The 23,607-nt window shown below is 40.6% G+C and overlaps 1 protein-coding gene across 6 annotated transcripts in view; it reads right to left on the reverse strand.

Annotated features, from left to right (window-relative positions):
- Window positions 1-23,607, reverse strand: part of madd (MAP kinase activating death domain) — a 142,280-nt gene that overhangs the window by 83,761 nt on the left and 34,912 nt on the right. For 4 of the 6 annotated variants that reach the window (XM_087130427.1, XM_087130425.1, XM_087130430.1 and 1 more), the window contains 6 exons: window positions 22,066-22,417; window positions 18,639-18,779; window positions 17,041-17,149; window positions 15,702-15,731; window positions 4,404-4,584; window positions 3,335-3,665 (listed from right to left, as the gene is read on the reverse strand). In XM_087130427.1, the coding sequence (XP_086986553.1) occupies window positions 3,335-3,665; window positions 4,404-4,584; window positions 15,702-15,731; window positions 17,041-17,149; window positions 18,639-18,779; window positions 22,066-22,417 (1,144 nt within the window). The remainder of the gene's footprint in view (window positions 1-3,334; window positions 3,666-4,403; window positions 4,585-15,701; window positions 15,732-17,040; window positions 17,150-18,638; window positions 18,780-22,065; window positions 22,418-23,607) is intronic. The other 2 variants (XM_087130428.1, XM_087130426.1) reach the window with 2 other exon arrangements.

Below are 23,607 nucleotides of genomic sequence, written 5' to 3' on the forward strand. Positions count from 1 at the left end.
AATTTATCTTCAAGCAAACTTGAATTCTCAATTGTGATTGGTCGATCCATGGCAACAAACAGTGTGACATAACCATATTACATGGTCCATGTCAAACCCCTCATGATGCGCTGTTCTAACTCCAAGCAATGCGCCATTTTTACGCTAAAAGTAATACACAACTGCAAAATTTACAGTAAATTCAAAGGTGACGCATTTGCGCACATTGGCCTTTATAACATCTTTACTGTGCGTCAAGTAATAGTACGTTTGTGTTCTGTGTCCCATGTACCACTCAGCCTTCAGCATCGTGGTATACAGGGCACACATGCACTACATTATTCTGTGTTCTACTCGTGCTCATGTGATAAATAAAAATAGCATGTAAAATAAATACATGTGTATATATGCTCGATGGCATTTTTTCACTTACTTGTTATAAGATTTGGGTGCTTGTCAACAAATTCCAGTGAACTCTAGGTGTGTTAAATCTTAAAGTTGCTTTAAAATCGGGTACTTTACCCTTGGTACCTGTAGCTCTTGATCAACTGTCTTCTCTGTAGGTGCATTAGATACTTCGTATGTTTACTGCAAGCACCTAGACTTAGACAATATTCAATGTGGTTTGTGATTTTAATCAAAATAACTAGATTAAATTTCTTCAATTAAATCCAAATATGTTTTATTCTGTATCAAAAGAAATAAGTACACAAAAACTAACATGCATACAGCTATGAGCTTTGAAATAGATAATTAAACCGACTAGTCTCCGATTTTTTATTTTAAAAAATCTGATTTAAATTTTACAAATATGACTTGAAATAAAAATCTGATTTTTTTTAATCCAAAAATTGCCAACCTTATCATATTCCTAAAAGTTCTGATTCGTATTTTTGCAGAAACTGACAATCCACAAGCCAAAGTAATTTGTGCATACCCTGTACCGGTACTTTCATTAGTGTGTTGATGGAGACTGCAGTGTGTGTGTTATGGGCAGGCCTTCAATGTGTTAAGGAAAATTTCTTTTGTTGAACAAATTAGGACCCAGTTGTGGGGACATTTCTGTCCTGTAAAATGTTTTTGGTCCCCAATAAATTGTTGAAACAAAATATAAGAAAGATGAATGTATGACCCTAGAACTACAGTACAAGTGACAGCAGAGTGGAGTGTGTTCTTTGGTGAATTGCTGTGTGTATTGCGACATGCAATGTTTGGCATGCACAAGGGTTTTTTTCTACTACGAACACAGGGCAAGGGTCCCCTCATTTTCTCTGTTTTCTCCGCATGACACATTCTACATTCAGAATTTGCATCTTGGCATGAACAAAAAAAAACGTGTTTAGCTCAATACGGTTGAGCTCTGAAGGCAAATGACACTGCGTTCGATTTTGATACTTCCATATTTTCTTGAACAGATAAAATCAGAGAAAACATGTTTTCCTTAGAGGTGCTTTTTGAAAATGAGGGAATTCTGATCTTAACAAGACCTTGTACAGTGTTTTCCATTTTGAATGGTGTAAGTGTGAAGTGAAATCGAGGAAATCAGCTAATCCAAGGAAAACGTACCATACATGCCTGCAAATCTAGAAAGAAAATGATAGACGTGCTTCTGCACATTTGTATCATGGCTGGCATTGGCTATTCTATGTATTTCATGGTGTGCTACGAGTAACTCTGATCAGTTGCAGCATTGCATCTTTCATCTCCTACTTGCCACATGGATGTTTGTACATGTATATGTTTGACATACAGATACATGTACTCTGGGCAACATTGATGATCTTGTTTAAGACACAAATTCTGACCATGATCTCTGCTTGAACATATTGATCATGAAGTTTCAACTTTAAATAGCAAGTAATTCTCCATTCACCAGTAGGCCTCCTCGGTTTAGTTTAAACTTTTGCCAACTTTAAATACAAACTGATGGTTGAAATGCAAAGCTGAATAATGCATGCATCATACAGTATGCAATCATCATAACATTGTATGGATATAAGGGATAATTTAATCACCGCTCATTTTGATGCGTTTGATGTGTTTGATTTCTTAGTTCGTTCATTCTTTTCTTTAGAGGGAAAGTGAAACATAAATTGGTATCCGTTGAACATTGTCGACATCCACATAATGTATAAAATAACAGACACAACACCATATTGAGGATTACAGGCAAAACAGGCTGAGAAGCTTACTCTCTTTCCCATGCAATTAAAGGCCAGCATGTACAGGCAATGATGGAAATAAGCAAGAAAAAAACAAGACATATAGCATATTAATCATTTGCATTCCAAAAAGTTCCAAAAGAATTTTGAAAAGCAGAAACAACGTACGGTACATATGTGTGTATATAGTGTATTGCTGGTGTCAGGTCATTCAAACGTATGGTAAATAGCACATTCATTCACTTTGACTAGTTTTAACAGCAATCTCGGTTCCCACATAAACGCTTTGCTGATTTCGGTCTTTAACTTGATTTCTAGAATAAGCTGAGAAACTAACAGAATGATTTAATTATTAAGTTAACAGCAAACAAGACATGCATTTTAAATTAAAAGTTAAAATTTCCTTCCGTGTAGGTGGAAACAAGAAGTGAAGCTTTCTAGCATAGGGAGAATATAGTGGTTCAGGCAATCTTGCAGTGGACTGAAGCTACATGTGCATTAATGCCCTGATAAAAGTGTGCCAAAATCTTCTGAGCACTCCTACAAATCACTCAGATGAAGAACGATTACATGTACATGTAAGTCACTACACACCCTGATCCACGACATAAACTGATGACAACATCAGCCTGCATGTTAAAGCCTGAAGGCTATTAAGTGGTGTTGATATGTGTATCTGAAATATCCGCATAAGGAACAGAGTAAACTTGATAGTTGGCTCACTCTTACACACCCAAATTATTGTCATGTAATTGTTTGATCATTCATTTTGATTAGTAACTTCTTCAGGTGAGACATATATCAATGCACTTTTAAAGGTGAGAAAGAAACATAAATGATAAAGAGTGAGTGTGCTGATCTTTGTATCACTATTCCTGCAATGTGCAATAGTTTAACTTGAATTCTCATAAAGCTTGCCAACACAAGTGAAAACAAAAGAAGTGCAAAGTATTTTGGAGTGATTAAATGCTGTGGAAGATGTTTTGAAATGCTTTACAAAGACCGTATTTAAACAAAACAATGACTTGTGCAATTTGCATGAACAAGGTAGAAACTTTCAGCACCATGTTTCACTCCTGAAAACTATTTATACTTGGTAATGTGTCAAAGGTATTATAATGCTTACAACTTCAGTTAAATTGGTCACTGTATTTGAGGGGATAATTCTTTTGTAAATACTGAAATCAGCTCACCTATTGCAGCAATAAAATTATCCTCACTGAGACTATGTGTTTCAGGAATGGCACCCATGCTGCCACCATGATGTTCATCTGGTGTGATAACCTTTGACCCCTCCATTGCATATGTACTCTCACATCTAATCCCATCACCATGCAAATGAGCTTTCTTGCTATCCTTGCCTTTGTCTGGTTCCTTGCCAAAGTAGTGTGTGTGAGCAATCTCAAGAAGAGCAAATGCACTGGCAAAACCTCCTAATGGCTGGTTATAGAAAGAGTATTCCAGTCCAGCAATCACAGCCTTCAGGACAGATACTATCCCCTTGTATACAGCTTTGCTCACTTGCTGTTGGAAAAAAAATTGAAATTTACTCTAAAATTACATTCAGGATGACGAGTGAAACTAATAACAGTTATGCAACTTAGTTTATAGAGTACAAATATGATTCAGTAGAAGCACCAAGGGTGGACCTAAACTGATTTAAGTGGAAGATGGGTGGTTAGATATTTTTTTTGGAGGGAAAAACATGAAAATGAAGCAATTTCTTTAAGCCATATTTCATGGCCTTTCTGTGGCAAAGGTTAAAATTTGGGATGTTTCACATGCTTTGAGATGGAAAAATGAAAATATAACACTTTCTTGGGGGGGGATATGGTGCCCTGGCCCCCTAGAGCCAGCGATGAGAACCACGCCTCAAGAATGCTTTCAGTTCAAAATATATCCACTAATTCACCCCAACTGGCATCATGAAACACTAGTTGCATTGTTAGTGCTATTTGTTCCCCTATGTTGGACCAACCAGGGCACTGCCATTTTGATGAGCTTTTCCACAAAGGAAAACAAACCCAACTTTGTTAAAGCAAAAGTGGTGATAACAGTTGTAAAAATACATACAAAATTCCCATTGCAGTGGCTTGATATGAAATGGACATGGACAAAACACACATAACATACATGTACATCACCACATGAACCACTAAGCTTGAAACACAGAAAAATATGGAAAGCTTAATGTGAAAATGTATGCATTTTAAAAGTCACAGGTAGGGTATCAAAAGGTTAAATTTCAAATACAGTTCTGACCGTATCATCAATGTAGTCATCAAGCACTTTTGTGTTCTCTTGTGGGGATAGCTGACTTATGACCTGAGCCCTCATATTCTCACTCTGCATTAACTTCTTGAGGCGAGACCAGTTGAGCCAACCGACATTGTTACCTTCCAACACTCCTCTTGTGATCTCTTTGATAAACAGTTGGTCATCGCTAGATACAGAAACAAATGGAAACATTAAAGGGCCTGCGATAAGTGGTTTTTATTGGTTAGAATTATGTTTTGATCAATATCCACAAGGTAAAATGGTTATTTTGATTAATAAATAATAAAAATGGGCAACACGTCCCCTCCGCCAGGAGGTATAGAAAATTTGCATATCTGTGACATACATTTGAGATGACATCATCACACACCACTAGTGCATCAATGCTTGTCTTGGGTCAAATTAAAAAAATTCAGTCCATTTTTCGGGTGTTTTAGAAATCATGCCAACCAGGTGAGTTGCTGCAAGCTGTGGCAACACATATACATGTAAAGATAACTATCCAAGCAAAGTGAAATTTAGAGCAATTCGGTCAAACTGTCAGACTGACAGCAAGCTCCAAACTGTGCAGTGTGCATTTCTAGCCACAGTGCTTTCTTCCTAACATGTACAACCTGTCAGACATCGCACCCACGATCTTTAGGAAATCAAAAAAAGGCTGTGAATAAAACCAAAAGTAGCTTTTGTGAAACACGAATGACAAAGGGCAAGAAATACTCCACTCAATATACTTGTGTACATGGGTTGTGCTGCCTTATTTATATACGTCATGACAACAATATGTAATGCAATTGCCCATACGGTGGCAGTACCATATGTGTACATGTTCTTACCACACACACGGGCATTGTATGCATGGGCAAGTACATGTATTTTACGTTGGAACATTCCATAGGCACGTAAACTGTACGTGTTCTCATCACAAAGAAACAAATGATGATAGACAACGAAGTATTAAACTTCTCTATATACAACATAACTATTGGTACTGGTCTTTTACAGATGTGTAAGACACTGTTTGAGAACAGACAATTACACATTCAGTAACCGAAAAAAGGTGGAAATCAAATTTATGGACTGATTTCCAATCGCACAATATCAAGATTATAAAGGCCCAATAAAGGAAGGGTTGTAACATATATAATGATATCAAAGCACTGCTAATAAAGTTTATTTTGGTAAGCTGATTACAATTAAGTTTGAAATATGCAACCAAGACAAATAATAAATGTTTCACTGTGTGCTTTTAACAACAGAACAAAAAAACAATGGACAAGCATGGCAGTGAAGTGGCATGCAGATATGTCTACATGTATTGAACACTTTATACAAAAGCAAATATTTAAAAAATAAAAAAGCACAGAAAGAAATTTGGACTAATTCCTATGTAAGTCTCTCCTTGCTGAACAAGAAAGGAGTTTGGATTTGATGCAGTACACGGGACAAAAAGGAAAGAACTATAATTAGAAAGAGGTCAGATATATGTGAAACTTACCGTCATTGTTTTATCATTTTAATATGTGAACAATAACTGATGCATCAAAATAGACAAAGTTTAATACTTGGAGGTACGTTTGTACCATTTGCTACCAAAATGTGTTTGCCCAATTTATCCTAATCACATCAGGACCAGATTACTGAAGGCAATAGCAGTACAAACTTTAAAAGAACAGCAAACAGGTTCTGGTCCTTTCATGACCAAACACACATTGTAAACTGAAAGTTCTGTTCACTTAAATGTATATGTATCTCGCAGCAGGGTATGTGCCAGCTGAAACTTTGATGACGATTGGGGATCACCAAGTTGCCAAAATTGTGCCTCAAAAAATTAAAGCCTTAAAGCGTGCACCTTTAATGTCACGTGACTTGTCTCCTGATGACGTCATCATCACATGAGATCAATATTCCTCTAAAGTTCACCCTTTTCAATATAATCTGCAAGATTTGAACTTGATCAGACAAGCACTTCAGGAGATATGGGGCCTTAAGGAGTGCACCTTGAATGTCATGTGACTTGTCTCCTGATGACATCATCATCATACAAGGTCAAAATTCCTCTAAAGCACTCCCTTTTCAAGATATCTGCAAGATTTGAACCAAATTGGATATACACTTTAGGAGATATAGTAATTTAAATGGTGCACCTTTAATGTCACGTGACTCGTCTGCTTATGGCATTGTCATCACCTGAGGTCAATTTTCATTTGTAAACCTTTCCTTCCTAACTACCTGCAACGTTTCAACCCAATAAGACATGTACAATACAATATACAATACAAAACATTATACTTTTCGCAGAAAAGGCAGAGATTAGATATCTTAAACATTTGTCCCTTTTAGAGTTCCATACAATGTAATCTGCTCTCGGCAGCATGTGGTCAGCATTTTGCCAAGTCTCGAGTCTAATGCCCTACGCACTGTGCGCCGTCTATGTTGCAGGCAGATATCGGGCGTCCACACTCCCAAGTGTGTTATTTGCCTGCAACTGGGGACCCCCTATTGTTCCTCTTTTGTTTGTACTTCAACTTTTTTAGAAGACCACCTATATGTTTTGTACTCAATCGGGGACCCTCAGTCAATCGGGGACCTTATTGTCCGCTATTGTTCAGGGTCTCCAATTGAATGTAGAAACAAAGCCACACACACACAGAGTAGCATATGCACAGCATGCGAAATGAGATTTTCGAGTTGGCAATTTATATTTTAAACCACTTGCAGCTGGGGGCTCCAGTACCGGAGGCATGGGCCTTATATTCGTGGCCGGGGTTTCCGAAATCGGAACTTTACTAAAAAAAAAAATTGCTGGGTGTTTTTAAAAAGTTTATTGCTGTCAGTTAAACAGTTTAGGCCATCATTGGAGGTAAATAAATTGGTCTGAGGCAAAAATGGGTAGCTGGGGCCGGAGAATTGGGACTTTATTTTATAGCCGGGGTGACCAAACTTATAAAAGCCTGTAATAAAATTAGGAGTTGCTGAGAGCTGCCGGGCACTGCCAATCAATCCCCGTATTCTTTCAGCGCAGAGCTCTGACATTAGCGGAGGTAATCCGTGTATTGTTTGTGCAGAACGCTATTGTTCGCGCTGCTGGGCGCTCGTAGCGGATTATCGCTGCACTGCACCGAAGACAAAGCGCGGGCTGTGCGGGCTCATTATGCACCTGTGCCCCATGAATGACCTGGCCCGGGCGCTGCTGGCCTTTGCCACGTTGACTGACAGGGCTCGGCCCTCTTGCTGCTTGAGAATAAAATCGCCGTGCAGTGGCTACATGTGTACATATTTGGTATCGTGTTATCAGAGCACAGACAACATGGCTGAAGTTATATCCGGAGAGTCCGGTTCTTCCAATGAAAGTGAGTTTTATCTGAGTTCAGACGAAGATTCTTCGTCTTCTTCATCACCACCGTCACCTGCTCAAGTACAGTCAAGTACAGAAATTGACAGTAATGTACCCTTGGCGGTATATGCCAAGCGCAACAGACAGTCCCTTACACAGACCGCCGCATCGACCAGCAGCAGTGCCGCACCGTTCCGGTGGACAGATGAAGACAGTACACCACTTAAATACAGCTTCAACGGTAATGGTGGTGTCGTCGAACCCCACCTGCTTCACAGCTCAACCTGTGGTGAAGCCTATGAGATGTTTTTTGACGACGTTCTCTAGATAGTGCAAGAGACCAACCGGTATGCCGTGCAGAGGCCCGCTACGACATCGGCGCACATGCGATCATGGACTGATCTGAACACTAGAGAACTGAAGGCCTTACTGGACCTTTGCATAATGACGGGAATTGCGAAGAACCCCACCCTTCATAGCTTCTGGTCCACCAACCCACTGAAGATGAGCCTATTCCCATCCGTCATGACCCCAGATTGCTTCCTTGCCATCCTGCAGTCCCTGCACTTCAACAATAACACTGCCATGCCGGAGGACTGCACTGACCCCCTCTTCAAAGTGCGCCCAGTCGTCGACCATCTTGCTGAGAAGTTTGCCACTGTCTATGTTCCTTGACAGGACATTTCCGCCGACGACTCCCTGATGAAGTTCTACGGGCATCTCCACTTCGCTACCTACAACCCCAGAAAGAGGGCCCGCTTTGGCATCAAGATGTACAAGTTGTGCCAGAGCACCGGGAGTGCCGCCGGGTACTGCTACAACTTCAAAATCTACACTGGCCAAAGTAAAGGAGACCTCCCAGCAACTACACAAGTGGTGATGGACCTGGTGAGCGACCTAAACGGCAAGGACTACAACCTTGCCCTTGTCTGAGCCTTCAGCAGTCCCAATTTGTTTCGACGACTTCACAACCAGAAGTTCAACGTCATCTGCACCGTTATGGCAAACAGAGAAGGGATGCTGAAAGACCTGCAGTCCGTCAAGCTGAAGCAAAGTGAAACAGCATTCCAGTCGGCCGACCTGGGCATCAGCAGTTCTCTCCTGGCCATGGTGTGGCGAGACAAGCGCAACATCCGTATGCTCTCCACCATGCATACGGCAGACATCCATGACTCCGGTAAGCAGGACAGAAACCGACCTACGTCATTGAATACATTGATGGGGGGCGTTGACAAGAGCAACCAACTAGCGGCCAATCACCGAGCTACTCGTAAGTCCCTCAAGTGGTACAAGAAGCTCCTCTTCTACCTGCTCGACTTGACGCTGGTGAACAGCTACGCCGTGTACCTGGCCGTTTGTCACTGCCTCTCCTTCCTCGACTATCGCTCGAGTCTTGTCCGTGAGCCGTTGTTTGACAATATTGAAAAATCAATAAATCACTTGATGACATCATGCTTCGCGAGACATCTTTGCCATAGGGTCTTTGCTTGAAGCAACTTAGATGAAAATTGAACCTTGAAAAGGAACTAAAGTACTGCGAAGAAAAACTGTGTACAAAGGAATGGGAAGAAGAAAAAAATAATAATCTTGACAAAAAGAACGCCTTTTTTGCAAACTGCGAAAAAAAAAAAAAAAGAATCATGAAAAAAAGAATGTCTTTTTTTGTAAACTGTGAAAAAGCCCCCTCCCTGTTTGCCAACAGAACAAAGGGCTTTTTCGCATCCCTTTCTTCAGTTGAACAATCAATCTACTGCACAAATGTGATAGCGTAAATCTGTCATTATTACCATTTGGATCCAAGGTTTCAAAAGAATATCAGGCATGTACTTCAGGAAATAACATCCTTTAAAAAAAATATTATTTGACTCCACATCAATGACGTCATCATCACATCAGGTACATATTCCTCAAGAGCACTCCCTTTTCAAGATATCTGCAAGATTTTAACCGGATCGGACATGTACTTCACGAGATAGAAGGCTTTAAAGAGTGCACCTTTGATGTCACGTGATGTACATGTATCTCCTGATGACATCATCATCACATAAGTTCAATATTCCTCTAAAGCAGTGAGTTATCAAGATATCTGCAGGATTAGAACCCGATCAGACATGTACTTTAGGAGATATAGAGCCTTAAAGGTTGCACCTTTAATTTCACATGACTTGTCTCCTGATGATGTCATCATCACATGAGGTTAATATTTCTATAAAGCACTCTCTTTTCAAGATATCTGCAAGATTTGAACCTGATGGGAAATCTACTTCAGGAGATAAAGGGCCCTAAAGAGGGCGCCTTTAACGTCACATGACTATTCCCTGATGGCGTCATCAGCACAGGAGGTCTACATTCGTCTATAACACTTTCCTTTCTAGTTATCTGCAAAATTTGAACTAGATAGGACATGTCCTTTAGCAGATAAAAGGCTTTGAAGTTTACAAATTTCATGCCAAGTCAAGAAATGTGTACAAAACTTACGGGAAAAATGAAATATTCAAAAATCAATACAAAATAAGGTGATGACGTCATCATGACGTCATTCATTTTCAATAAATTTTGCATCAAGGTCTTTGTTGCCTATCACTTTGTCAACGATCAAACATCGCAAAGCTACCAAAATTGTGGCTCGAAAACATGTACAAAGTCAATGGGCCATAAACTTGTTCGCAGAAACACTGCTCCTGTAACTTCGAGTTACTTGATTTGCGCCTAAACTGAACAATTTTTATGAAATATTACTTCATATTCAGACTCTGAGGCATATTTCAAATCAAATAACTGACTGGGAAATAACTGATTTCTCTTTCGTTCTTATAGTAATCTTGAGAGGAAGTAAAGGACTACTTGTTCACTAGTGTTAATTAGAAAACCGTGTACAAAACCTAAGGGGAAAAATGAAATATTCAAAAATCAATACAAAAGAATGTGATGACATCATCATGTTGTCATTCGTTTTCAATAAATCTTGCTTCAGGCATATTTTAAAGCAAATAACAGACTGGAAAATACACGCTTTCGTTCTTATAGTAATCTTGGTCCGAAGTAAAAGACAACTCGTTCACTAGTGTCAATTAGAAAAATGTGTAAAAAACCTATGGGAAAAAATCGAATATTCAAAAATCAATATAAAATAAGGCGATGACATCATCATCACGTCATAAATTAGCCAATGATTTTGAATCATGGTCTTTGCCGGCTGTAACTTTGATGACGAATGGAGATTGCCAAGTAACGTAAATTGTGCCTTGAAAACGTGCACAAAGTCAATGAGCTGAAATATACATTTAAAAATCTATAATAAATAACTTGGTGATGTCATCAAGACGTAATTATTTTAGTATTTTCTTTGCCTTAAGGTTTGTGTTTGGTGTAACTTTGATGAGGATCAAAGATAGTCAAGTTACCAAAATGAAGCCTTGAATATGTGTACAAAGTCAATGGGCTAAAATAAATATTGAAAATTCAATAAAAAATCACTTGATGACGTCATCATGACGTCATTGTTCTAGGCACATCTTTGAACAAAGGTTGTTCAATGATGTCAGTTTGATTAAGATCAGAAGTTGCAAAAGGACCAAAGTGGATGGTGGAAGAAATGTGCACAAACAAATGGGCTTTAGGTCAGAACAGGAAGAGGAAGGAAAAAAACAAAACAAAAAAGAATACCTTTTTCCCAAAGTTGTGAAAAAGCCAATTACGTTACATGATTGGTTCCTACATACCTACAGTAGCTTGGATCAGTATGAAACAACACAAGAAAAATCAAGCCTCTTGATTGGTTTCCAGATATGCAAATGTTGTGCTAAGTCTGCATTGTTTACTTGGATACAAGATGTACACTTCAACTATCCAATCTGCGTACAAATATACTTTTACTGCAGCCTAACTCGTATATACATGCACTGAACATGCCAAAAGGAGAACACGTCCTGAGGGAAGTGTTGTCCAAGGAAGAGGAACCATCAGGGACAACCACTGTAGGCAGTTATGATGAAAAAATGATAGTTGCGAATGAAAGCGAACTGTAGTTTCAGGTAAGGTGGGTACAAGAAAGAAAGTTGGCTACTGCGGTTACAGCTGTCTCGGTTGGAGTCGCATGACGACCAACACACCATAACGTAGAAAGCTGTTCGTGTAGAATTATACTAGCAGCCTGCTTTATTGGGGCACTAGGGCTGGTGAAGCCAAAATAGAGTGAAGAAACGACCATAACAATGCTACCGAACGACTCAGACAGAACTGCTGGGATGAAGAGTAGGCGCATAGGCAAGTGACCCTTCCCAGCCGAAATGCAAGACGTCTGTGGCCCAGGTTTGTAGGTGAAGGAACCTGGCGCACAACATCAGCAGCTGAACATTCTCCATCATGAACAAAAGGACAATATATAAACTGTCAAATTCCTCGATTAACTTGCCACATGGTGATGCAGAGTCTACTCCGTTGGGTGAATCTTTCTCTGAGAGCATACATCTGCAAAAGAGTTGCAATGTTGGCTGTGGGGATATGGGATGCCTTCAGGTCAATTCCAGAGTCCAATACCCTTGGGGACAATTTGTCTGATCAAACAGGACAGATTTACCCTAATGGTTGTACAGAAGTGATGTTCAGCATTGAAGGCTGCCTGGAGTTCCAGAATGTTGAAGAGACTTCCTAATAACTGAGGCACCCCTGTCCCTGAGACCTGAAAGGTGAGGAAGGGAAGTACCCCATGAAAATTGGGACAGATCTGTAGAAAGTCATCACCTATTGTTAATTTTAATATGTATACACTGAGGCAATTGAGCCTTCAGGCAACAAACACAGTGTATTTAATAAACCATAATAACAGTAATACGGACCCATCTTTGAAGAGGGAGGTTGTACACCAGATGGTTCTGTATCAGCTGCCAGCAGAGGTGTGACTGAACGAGATCCATTATGAAAACTGGGAGGTCGATTGGGTCACATTTAGCCGTAAGAACATTAGTAAGTGAGCTGGAGGGGACTCCTTATGAAGATGGTGAAGAGGTACCAGGTCCACTAGGCTCATCATCAGGACAAAGAGGAATTGTGTTTGTGTGCAAGAGCCCCAGGTGGGTTGGAGAGCTGCACCAACACAAATCAAGCCATGAGCTAGGACAGATCTCGATTTTCCCTCCAGATGGCTGGCAACCTCATAAGGCTAGTGTCAACTGCAGCCTTGTCTGGAAAACTGTCTACACTGAGTTAGCCATAGAAAAATCAGAAAGTTAGGATGACTAACTGGTGTAGGTAAGCGGCAACAACTAATGCAATTTGGGTGAAGACCACTTGGGATGTTGATAGACCGGATGGCCAGTCGAATCCTGAAGGTTCTTCCTGAAAACAAGACTGCCAGTGCTCTATGAGTAGACAGAGTGAGGCCGGAGATGAGTGATAATTGCTCAAAGAGAGAGTTGGCATTCTCGTCCACCTCCTTAACCATTTTGTGCCGGGGATACCGGATCCCGATACACATGCTTTATATGCGTGGCCGGGGTCTCCAAACTCAGACAAAGGGAACAGGGCCTTTTAACAAAAGACCGTACTCGGAACAAAAGTCCAGGCTGCTGGGCACTACGGACATTTTTTGACTCTAGAAAGTGGAGATAATCCAGCCTTGCTTTGAAATAGTATACCACGGTTTGGGGCATTTAGAGCGAGCGGATTACCACCCGGGACAAAAGTGCTCCATCACTGCAGCGACGAGCCACACAGCACTGCTGCATGCTAATCTGGCCCATATTGAAAAGAGGTCAGCAACTCCCTGAACCAAGTTCGTGAACAAAAGACAGTTATATAGCACCACACAATCTGGGCTCTTTTTACAAGGGTGCAAGCCTTGCTGAAATACTCATGCGTCAACAGATTTTGTCTGTCAGGCTAGAGTGGACACCAGACAGTCCTTCACGTGTTTGTATAAAAGAGTCCAGTAAATGAAGATAGGAATTTTTTAAGAATTTTGAAAACAGAAAAAAATGGTAATTATCCCAGACCAGCATCATCAACATTGATAACTGCCCCCGGCAGCAAGTGGTTAAGAGCAACTGCAGCATGGTCGAGAGGGCCAGGATTTTTTTTCACATACAGGAGAAATTCTACGATGCTAGAGTGGCTGACCCAAGACTACAATCATATATTTCTGGAGTAGACAACGAGGAGCCTCCGATTGTATATAGCTAACAGCGGAGTCTATTTCTCCTTTCCCGGCAGATCAATCTTGATTATTGGAATAAGAGTGGACTAGGTCCTATTGAGCTTCCTGAGAGGGATCGCATGAGGGTTCGGATATGTCTAGATTGTCCACTGGGTTATTCGAGCCCATGCTGACAGCCAATGCGTGTCTGCACTGGATGGTGAAAGTTCAGGATGGCAAAGATAAGGACTCGGCGGGACTTGAAAGCCAAAACGATAGCTGAGGAAGAGGCGGTGTGGTATTTGGATGAATGCAACTTCCTACTAGATGGCCCAGTGGAAGAAGCATGTTACACTCCTTATGCACGGGAGCATTTGTGAAAAATACGCAGATGAGGCTAAATTGGCACTAGCGGCAGAAGGACCGTTGAGCTGCAGCTCACATGCAGGAGAGGGGTTATGGTGTTTGGATAAACGAAGCTTCCTACTAAATGACCCAGCAGAAGAAGACATGGAATTTTTACGCTTTTAACGCATGGAAGATTATATGGAAAATTTGCCGACAAGGCTGGCTGGGTGGAAGCAGTGGAAGAACGGTAAAGCTAAAGATCACGTTTGGGTGGAGGTTGTGTGGGCTGAGCCACAGTGGTGGGAGGTTCAGGAGCGTTCTTCCAGGATAGCATCAAGGAAAAAACAGGAAGGGTGAAAATGGCCTGGGCGCATTCACTGGGACAGCCCGAGCATCCTGTCATTCATTATCCTGGTAGCAAGCACACACTAGGGGAGCTGAGCATTCTGATCGCATGCATTGCAGCTCAGTTCCCTGTGCGTGTTTGTTGGCCGACATTGGTTCTAACCAGATAACGGGGCGGTCATTAGCACAGTAATCACAAATAACGGCTTTGAACCTTAATACCTCGATCCTACTGTTGACTAACTCCTGTCAGTCTAGGCGGAGGGCTGAGAAACGCTGAATGTGTTAAGCCCTCAACCGTCCCAAGTCACCTGGTTGACCATATATGATATTGCTAGATGATACGACCTATGTATAATCAATCAATGACAGCAACCCACAAGCCTATATACAAAGAAAAAGAAAAATACCACACAAAAACCATAAATAGCATACACATTCACAGACAATATACATGTATATCCAAAACCACAGAAAAGAAACTTGACAAATCAAAAATGCCTAGGGACAATATCGATAGCACTTTCTAGAAAAAGGACAAACAGGGCAGTGGCACTGCTACGCATTGTGGTAATAGAGGGTGCATTACAATTCAATGATTAAGTTTTTAGCGAATAAAATAAGGCACAAATGAACTTGTAAATGAAACAACTGTTTGGGTAGGATGAGCACAGTGGACTCAGGGGTTATTACTCATTATGCCTAAGCAGGTCACATATTTCTGAATGCAGTGTACCTCTCTATTCAGCAATACAAACTAAAATACACCTTAGTAAGTCTGATAACAAAGTTTGATGCCTGGCCACACTTATCAATAGTAAAAAAATTCTGTACTTATGACATTATGGGTGCTAGCAAAACGTACAATGAATGTTACTTTTTTTTCAAACAGCATATGACAGTTGAATTCAAATAATGAACAAACGTGAATGAAGCTGAAATATTTTCAAGTAAAGCAAAATGAACAAAACAAGTGTATGATAACAAGCACACCCTATAAAGCTTGTACATGTACGTGCATAATGCACTTTCATGCAATGACACGCGTAGTTGTGGAGGCAAGGCTAAGAAGAGAGTATGCTTGACAAAATATGAATACATTTATAATAATTTAAATGCTCACATTAATGTCTTCAATGATCGATCATTCTTGCTGAAAAGAAAATACAAATGTTTAAGCGTAGTTATGCATTTCACAAAATGTAAATCATTAAAGTTGTAATTTTAAGTACTTTGAACTATGAAATTTCCTTTGTCATTTTGATTGAATCTCATACAAAGTATATGTTTTGCTAAATTACCCTGATTTTCAGGTCTTAAATTTTAACTGAATATCCCTGTGGAATATTCATATTAAAAGGCTCCAAAATTTTGCTTTGATGGCTGGGGTTAAGGCCTGCTGCAAAAACCAAACAAAATCTTTCGACTTTGACATTTATAAACTACAGCTAGTCACACATCATGGCACATACATATACATGTATGCACCGATGAAACAGAGTGTCTGACGGGCACTTATGTAGGGCACTTGATGAAAGCATCATCAGAGTTCAATTTCAAGATGCTACTAAGTAGTAGTACCCAATTTCATACCAACAGAGGTTCCACGTATTTCACGGAGACCGTAAGCATTGCAAGTAGTCATGTAGGGCACGGCACAAACGTACCTTGGAGGAAAAATTTGCTTAACATAGTGACAAAACAGTGGAAATCTCCATGCGCTTGCAACCATGAGCACAACCACACTAAGCAATGACATGATACAGTGCTTACAGTTAGAAAAATTGTGCTGATGTAGTAAGACCAATTTTTCTGTTCCGTGTTAAGTAGCTCTGTCAAATTGGGCCCTAGTGGTTGTTAAAGTTAATACATATAGTGACCCAAAACATGGTAGTCTAGTTTAGATTGCTGAGCATGTATGCTATGGATACTGGTCACAATACCCTCCCTTCCCAAGGGTAGTTAAGAGACATGGCAGATAGATTAAATGCCACTGCTAACATCGTGTGTCAAGTAGTCAGTGTCCATATAAAGATGCTGCAGGTGTTTGAAGATTCAGCTAAGCATTACTCTGTGCCAAATTACATACATGTACATATACCAGTGAACCCCCACCCCACAAAGAGTAATTAAGAGTGCTCATGCATTCCTGTTTACTACTGCTGTACACTGTCAAAAAGACATAATGATATCAGAACTGACACTCCTCACGTTATGACAGTCCCTCAAAAATTGTCTTCTTCAAAAGTTGGGACCATTATTCTATTTTAAACAAAAATAAAAGGAAACTTAACATGCAATACAGTTCATGCTTGAATATGAAAAACAACAGGGGAATAGAAATGAATTGTATTTGCATACAGTGTACATGTATGTAACAGCAAACTCTTTAAACCAACTGCCATTGAAGGTGAACATTCTCTTGATTGGTAAGGCCTATTAATCCCTAAACACATACATACCTATTAGGTCTATCTTCTGAAATGGACAGTCTTTTCCGATCCTTATCTGGTTTCTTAGTAGAGCTGTGTTTTATAAGTGAAGAACGCTCCACTAATGAACGGCGAGTATCTAGGAAAAAGAGTTTTGGATGTATTTGAGTGCCATACATGTAATTACTATCACTTAAATACCACCCACTTGGTACTGTTTTTCATTGATTCCTTTAAACAGCAGAACATATACTACAAGTTTATGCACATAAGATGGTGTGAAATTCACAGAGATTTACTATGCTCAGCTGCCAAAGTATAATGCAGTGAGATTAAGTCCTTTTTATAAAGGTGTATGGAGGTACATACCCAACCACTGGGACAACAGCAAGGTTACAGCTGCCAAATTTTAAACCTAAAAGAGGGGGAGAGGGGGGCAACATTTTCTCCAATAATGTTGCAGTGCATTTTTCATGTGCCAAGCTTCAAGGAATTTTTCAGCAACATCTTGCAGTCATTTTGATTCCAACTTTTTGAAGATCAGACATGCTGTTATTGCACAATGTACTTTTATTTTGGGACAGAGAACATACTCTGACCACTGATTCAATGCACACAGGCAGACATGTCTGAGGCCATGAACTTCAAATGACCAAAACGTTAAACTCAATGTCAGAATAACTTAAAAACTTAAAATTTGTGCTGATAATAAAAGTCTTTACATATTCATGTTAGGTTTCGAAATGATTGGGCAAGTAACAGCTCAGATCTTATGTGTGTGTGTGTGTGTGGGGGGGGTCAATTCCTCCTCCCCAGCTGAGAAAAAGGTCCAAAAACCCTGGCTCTTTTTAGGGTTAAATAGCCAAAGTTAATTGGATGGCATGGCTAAATACACACTGTTGCAAGTACAGTTTTTACTTTTTTTTGAGTAGTGCTAAATGAAAGCTTTTGTTGCCATCTGTTCAGGATAATAGCTAGGTTGTAACTATTCACCATTTAGCAACAATATGGCAACCGATATCTGGAGCCTAAAGAGAAGTTCAGCTCATAAAATCATGCACCATTCACATATAAGTAGATGTACACAGGTAGATGTACTAGTACAATAACTGAAAGCTGGCAAGAGTTGCGCAAGCAGGTGGTTACACGAAGAAATTGGAAAGGGGCTTAGAGTGAGTAGATACTGAATGTTGGAAAATCCGCATCACTTACCTTTCCCAATTTACTGGTTCAGTGAATCATCAGGACAATGGACAAGAAAATTGGGGAGTGTACACTAAAAATGGGACCAACCTGACCATACATGTATATAGTTTCACCAAATTTGATGAAATTTGTATTGACCAGTAAGATTCATGACGGAAGTCATATCACTTAAAATGGCATTCCAAGAAGCATCCAGCGACTGGTCATCACATAACTAATTATTGTGACCAGACAGAGGTATATGTACATGTATGTGTGCACGTTATATTGAGCAAGTGAACTGGTCAAGATCAGAAAGATGTGCCACATGCTTAAGACTGAAGTACAGACAGTATACAGACAGCACAAATTTACTGATGCAATGAAGCACAGTGTAGGGAGCAAGTCAATAAAACTGACATTGACTTCCAGAAGACCTTTACCTCTAGGAAATGGAGATGCTGCTTTCTTTTTTCTAAGTGGTAACCCCATCGAGTTAGTTTGAGTAACACTGCTGCCTCGATACGGTCCAGGGTCTGAACGCACACTGGGGCTGTACTCATGTAGGTCTGATGTTGGTGAACCTGCATTATCCAAATATGTCTGTTAGTAATGTTAATCACTGAATGTATGCCACAAAGTAAATGCCATGCAAAAAAATGCATGTACCATGTTTTGAAAAACAACACAGATATGTTCTTAAACATAAAGGTGGTTTCACTCTTGAGTTGGCAACTTTGGTGAGCTTGATAGACTGGGCTCATGGCACTTTTACCAGAGAAAAGCTGCTACTTTTACATGTTTGGAAATTTCTGAGATGTTCATGCAAATATCTTGTGGTCATTGGAATTTCACTGTGACTTTTGGTTAACTTATGGTCAATTTTGTGTTGCAAATTTGGCAAAAATTGCAAGACATTCATCCAACCTTCTCATGAAAATTGTGCCATAGTTATGAGATGGTTAGGCACCATCAGCAAACTTATGTGAAGGGACTATGACTCTATAGAGACTGTCATGCAAGCAACTATCCCGTAGAGAGAATCACATTGCATAGCCTCCGACCACCTAGTATAAACACCTCCCCCCCCAGCAAAACCAAGGTCAGCATCAGTAAGTATCCAGCCTCTGGAGAAGCTGGGCATGCAGGACCCCTGGATAGACCTTCAATCAAGACCAGCCATGGCTCAAGGCCTGGGTTTTGTCTGACCACCCCAAGGCCTTCTAGGACCAGCCCGAGGTTCAAGCCACTTTTTTTCAGTTGACGAAAGCTGGCAACATTTTTCAGATGGTTTGACGCCCGTAGCACGACACTTGCGAAGGCTTTGGGACTATTTTGAGACAAGAAAGCCAGAATGGCGACAGTCGCCAGATATTTTGAACACATTCAAAATTCCTGCGCACATCTTTGTGAAATAGTTCTTACCCACTGTGTGCACTGGTGAGTATTGGAAAATTCATGTGGCCCACTAATGACTGAACACTGTGCGCCATTTGGGGCCTAAATGGTGAGTAAGAACTGTGTGCCATTTGGGGCTGGAATAGTGGGTAAGAACTGTGTGCCATTTGGAGCTAGGATGGTGGGTAAGAACTGTGTGCCATTTGGAGCTAGGATGGTGGGTAAGAACTGTGTGCCATTTGGAGCTGGGATAGTGGGTAAGAACTGTGTGCCATTTGGGGCTGGGATAGTGGGTAAGAACTGTGTGCCATTTGGGGCTGGGATAGTGGGTAAGAACTGCGAGCCATTTGGGGCTGGGATACTGGGTAAGAACTGTGTGCCATTTGGAGCTAGGATGGTGGGTAAGAACTGCGTGCCATTTGGGGCTGGGATAGTGGGTAAGAACTGCGTGCCATTTGGGGCTGGGATAGTGGGTAAGAACTGTGTGCCATTTGGAGCTAGGATGGTGGGTAAGAACTGTGTGCCATTTGGAGCTGGGATAGTGGGTAAGAACTGCGTGCCATTTGGGGCTGGGATAGTGGGTAAGAACTGCGTGCCATTTGGGGCTGGGATAGTGGGTAAGAACTGCGTGCCATTTGGGGCTGGGATAGTGGGTAAGAACTGTGTGCCATTTGGGGCTGGGATAGTGGGTAAGAACTGTGTGCCATTTGGAGCTAGGATGGTGGGTAAGAACTGTGTGCCATTTGGGGCTGGGATAGTGGGTAAGAACTGCGTGCCATTTGGGGCTGGGATAGTGGGTAAGAACTGCGTGCCATTTGGGGCTGGGATAGTGGGTAAGAACTGCGTGCCATTTGGGGCTGGGATAGTGGGTAAGAACTGTGTGCCATTTGGAGCTAGGATGGTGGGTAAGAACTGTGTGCCATTTGGAGCTGGGATAGTGGGTAAGAACTGCGTGCCATTTGGAGCTGGGATAGTGGGTAAGAACTGCGTGCCATTTGGGGCTGGGATAGTGGGTAAGAACTGCGTGCCATTTGGGGCTGGGATAGTGGGTAAGAAATGTGTGCCATTTGGGGCTGGGATGGTGGGTAAGAACTGTGTGCCTTTTGGGGCTGGGATAGTGGGTAAGAACTGTGTGCCATTTGGGGCTGGGATAGTGGGTAAGAACTGTGTGCCATTTGGGGCTGGGATAGTGGGTAAGAACTGTGTGCCATTTGGGGCTGGGATAGTGGGTAAGAACTGTGTGCCATTTGGGGCTGGGATAGTGGGTAAGAACTGTGTGCCATTTGGGGCTGGGATGGTGGGTAAGAACTGTGTGCCATTTGGGGCTGGGATGGTGGGTAAGAACAGTGTGCCATTTGGGGCTGGGATGGTGGGTAAGAACTGTGTGCCATTTGGGGCTGGGATAGTGGGTAAGAACTGTGTGCCATTTGGGGCTGGGATGGTGGGTAAGAACTGTGTGCCATTTGGGGCTGGGATGGTGGGTAAGAACTGTGTGCCATTTGGGGCTGGGATGGTGGGTAAGAACTATGTGCCTTTTGGGGCTGGGATGGTGGGTAAGAAATGTGTGCCATTTGGGGCTGGGATAGTAGGTAAGAACTGTGTGCCATTCGGAGTATGCAGTACGCGTGGCCCTGGTGTAGCTTTTGTGACTGATTTTATCCTTCAAATTTTGCTGTCAAGCTGACCGGCGTATAAGCTGTAGACACATACTTCAGTGTGAGAATCAATGTGTAAGCCAAGCTTATGCTCTGAAAGTTACAGTACTTAATGCATGGGTCATTGGCTCCTGGCTATTCCAAGTCGTTTTTGATATTTTTTGCTGTAGGAACCAGTGTATCATGCAAGCATTACCTCATGAGCTCCCACCAGGCATGCTGTACATACAACATGCACAATGCAACATGTACATGTATCAATCTCATGTAAGATGCCTGTTTTATTTTACGCTTTCTGATACATACGAATAATGAGGGTACATCTCATAGAGGTTTAGGTGACATGAACACGTGTTACTCTATGTATGCCTTGATATGCATAGTCTTAAAACTTTGAAGGTTTGAATGGGTTGTGCTGTGTAAAATGTGCTTAATGTTGTTCCACTGGTAATGTTCAAATGGTCCCTCTGAGTGTGCATTAATGGGAATCTAATGTAAGTCTGCCAACACAAAATAAACCACCTATAAAAATGGCCCACTTCTACCTAAAGAGGTCAAAAGAACACAGATATCAAATGTGAAATAGCATTCCATTCATGATAATTACAAAAACGATGAAGAGCATGAAGCAAACATTATTATATTCCAAACAAGCTAAAGGGTAAACTATTTATCAGTTTTCAAGCAAGTAGTCTTTTTTCCATTGTACCTATGAATCTGTAATTTGTAAATTTGTAATCTGTGAGAGATTTGTAAGTTTACATCCTTGCCCATTTGAATCTCTGCTTGTTTTCCAGTTCCCCCTAACAAAACTTACCAACTGGTTCCTTGCTGGAAGTTGTCTCCAAAGCAAGATCCATAATGTTCTTCAACAAAGATGGCTTCTTTCTAGTCGGTGTCGGTGGGGTTGAAGAATCTGATGAATCTGATCGGAACAGTGCATTGACCTTCTCTAGGAATGTTGGTGAGGAATGTTCATCTTTCCCACTTCCTCGTCTTCTGGAATCCACATCATCAGTTGCACTGTCTGCTGGAATGCTGGATACTGAGCCAGCTGCTGTTTTGTGCTTGTGGCTAAGTCCAGTCATCTGTGGAGACGTGTCGGAGTCGTACTGAATGCTATCTGCATCTGCATCACTGTCACCTTCCATGTCTTGCCCCATTTTGCTCTGTAGTAATGAAAATACATCAAACAGTGCTCAAAACCAGCATCTCATTTACAATGCAAAATCCGTCAAAAGATAACTGCAACTCTTTAAGTTCTGAATTTCTCCTATTTAGAACTTCAAATAATTGAATAATAAAAATAGCAAAAAATTTACAAATTAAACTAATCAGTCAAACATGACTGAAACAAATAAAATCAAATTTTTAAATTTTTGAAATAAAACATACACTTTTACGCATGGCAATTGACACACAGTTTGTGCACCACTAAAAAGAGTTTGCATGAAATACATCAGCCAACAGTTGATGAACTCTGTTAATGTGTAATAAGTAATCAGAATACTTGACATGTAGGTCTTTCATGAAAAATCAGATCGAAAATGTTTGTACATGTACATGATCATTAACAAGCAAATGTGCAGCTAATGGTTGAACTTAATCCTTAAATTATGGCATTTGCAATACAAAAATTTTGAAAGATTCCATATTAAAATTAAAAAATCCATTTTAAAACAAGGTACTACATATATTGGTATATTACTGAACGTGCATGTACATGTACGAAGTGAAGCTGTGTTGAGTGGTACATTTAGTATACAAGTTATAAATGTTTGTACACATTTATATACGCAATGGTAAGAAAAACTTCATGACGTCAAAGATGGAAAGTTACCCTCCATTTTTCTCACTATGAGAATACAAAACAATCAGTGCTTTGTATAACACCTGAATAAATCGTGAACAAATCTCTGTGTCATGGCTTAATGTCATCTGAAGAAATTCTCAAATCATCTATATGTATATTGTGTAAGGGGTTGTGGTTTAATGTCACCACTGAAGTGAATTTCCATTCCATGGAATGAAACATCTATTTTTTATTGTGTGGCTGTGCTGTGCATTGGAAAAAAATTCAATGACACATTGTCAACTACCCACCAATCAGATAACAGGGATTTATTCAGGCATTATACATGTACAAAGTACATTGTAAAACTAGCCTCCCTTTTTAATGCATTGAACATTTACAGAGGTAAAACAGAAAACCAAGAGTGCACACCATGGAGGATTGTTTCACTATGCCATGAGTTCAAGAAGTAAATGTTTGTTTCATAACACTTCAGCCAATGATTTTTCTTTTGCAGATTTTTAAAATGATACATTCTTAATCACATCCAAAACTAATACGACCATA

This window comes from Acanthaster planci, linkage group LG20, assembly GCF_054643075.1.
Source record: "Acanthaster planci isolate LZ-2023a linkage group LG20, COTS_SCS, whole genome shotgun sequence".
NCBI lineage: Eukaryota > Metazoa > Echinodermata > Asteroidea > Valvatida > Acanthasteridae > Acanthaster > Acanthaster planci.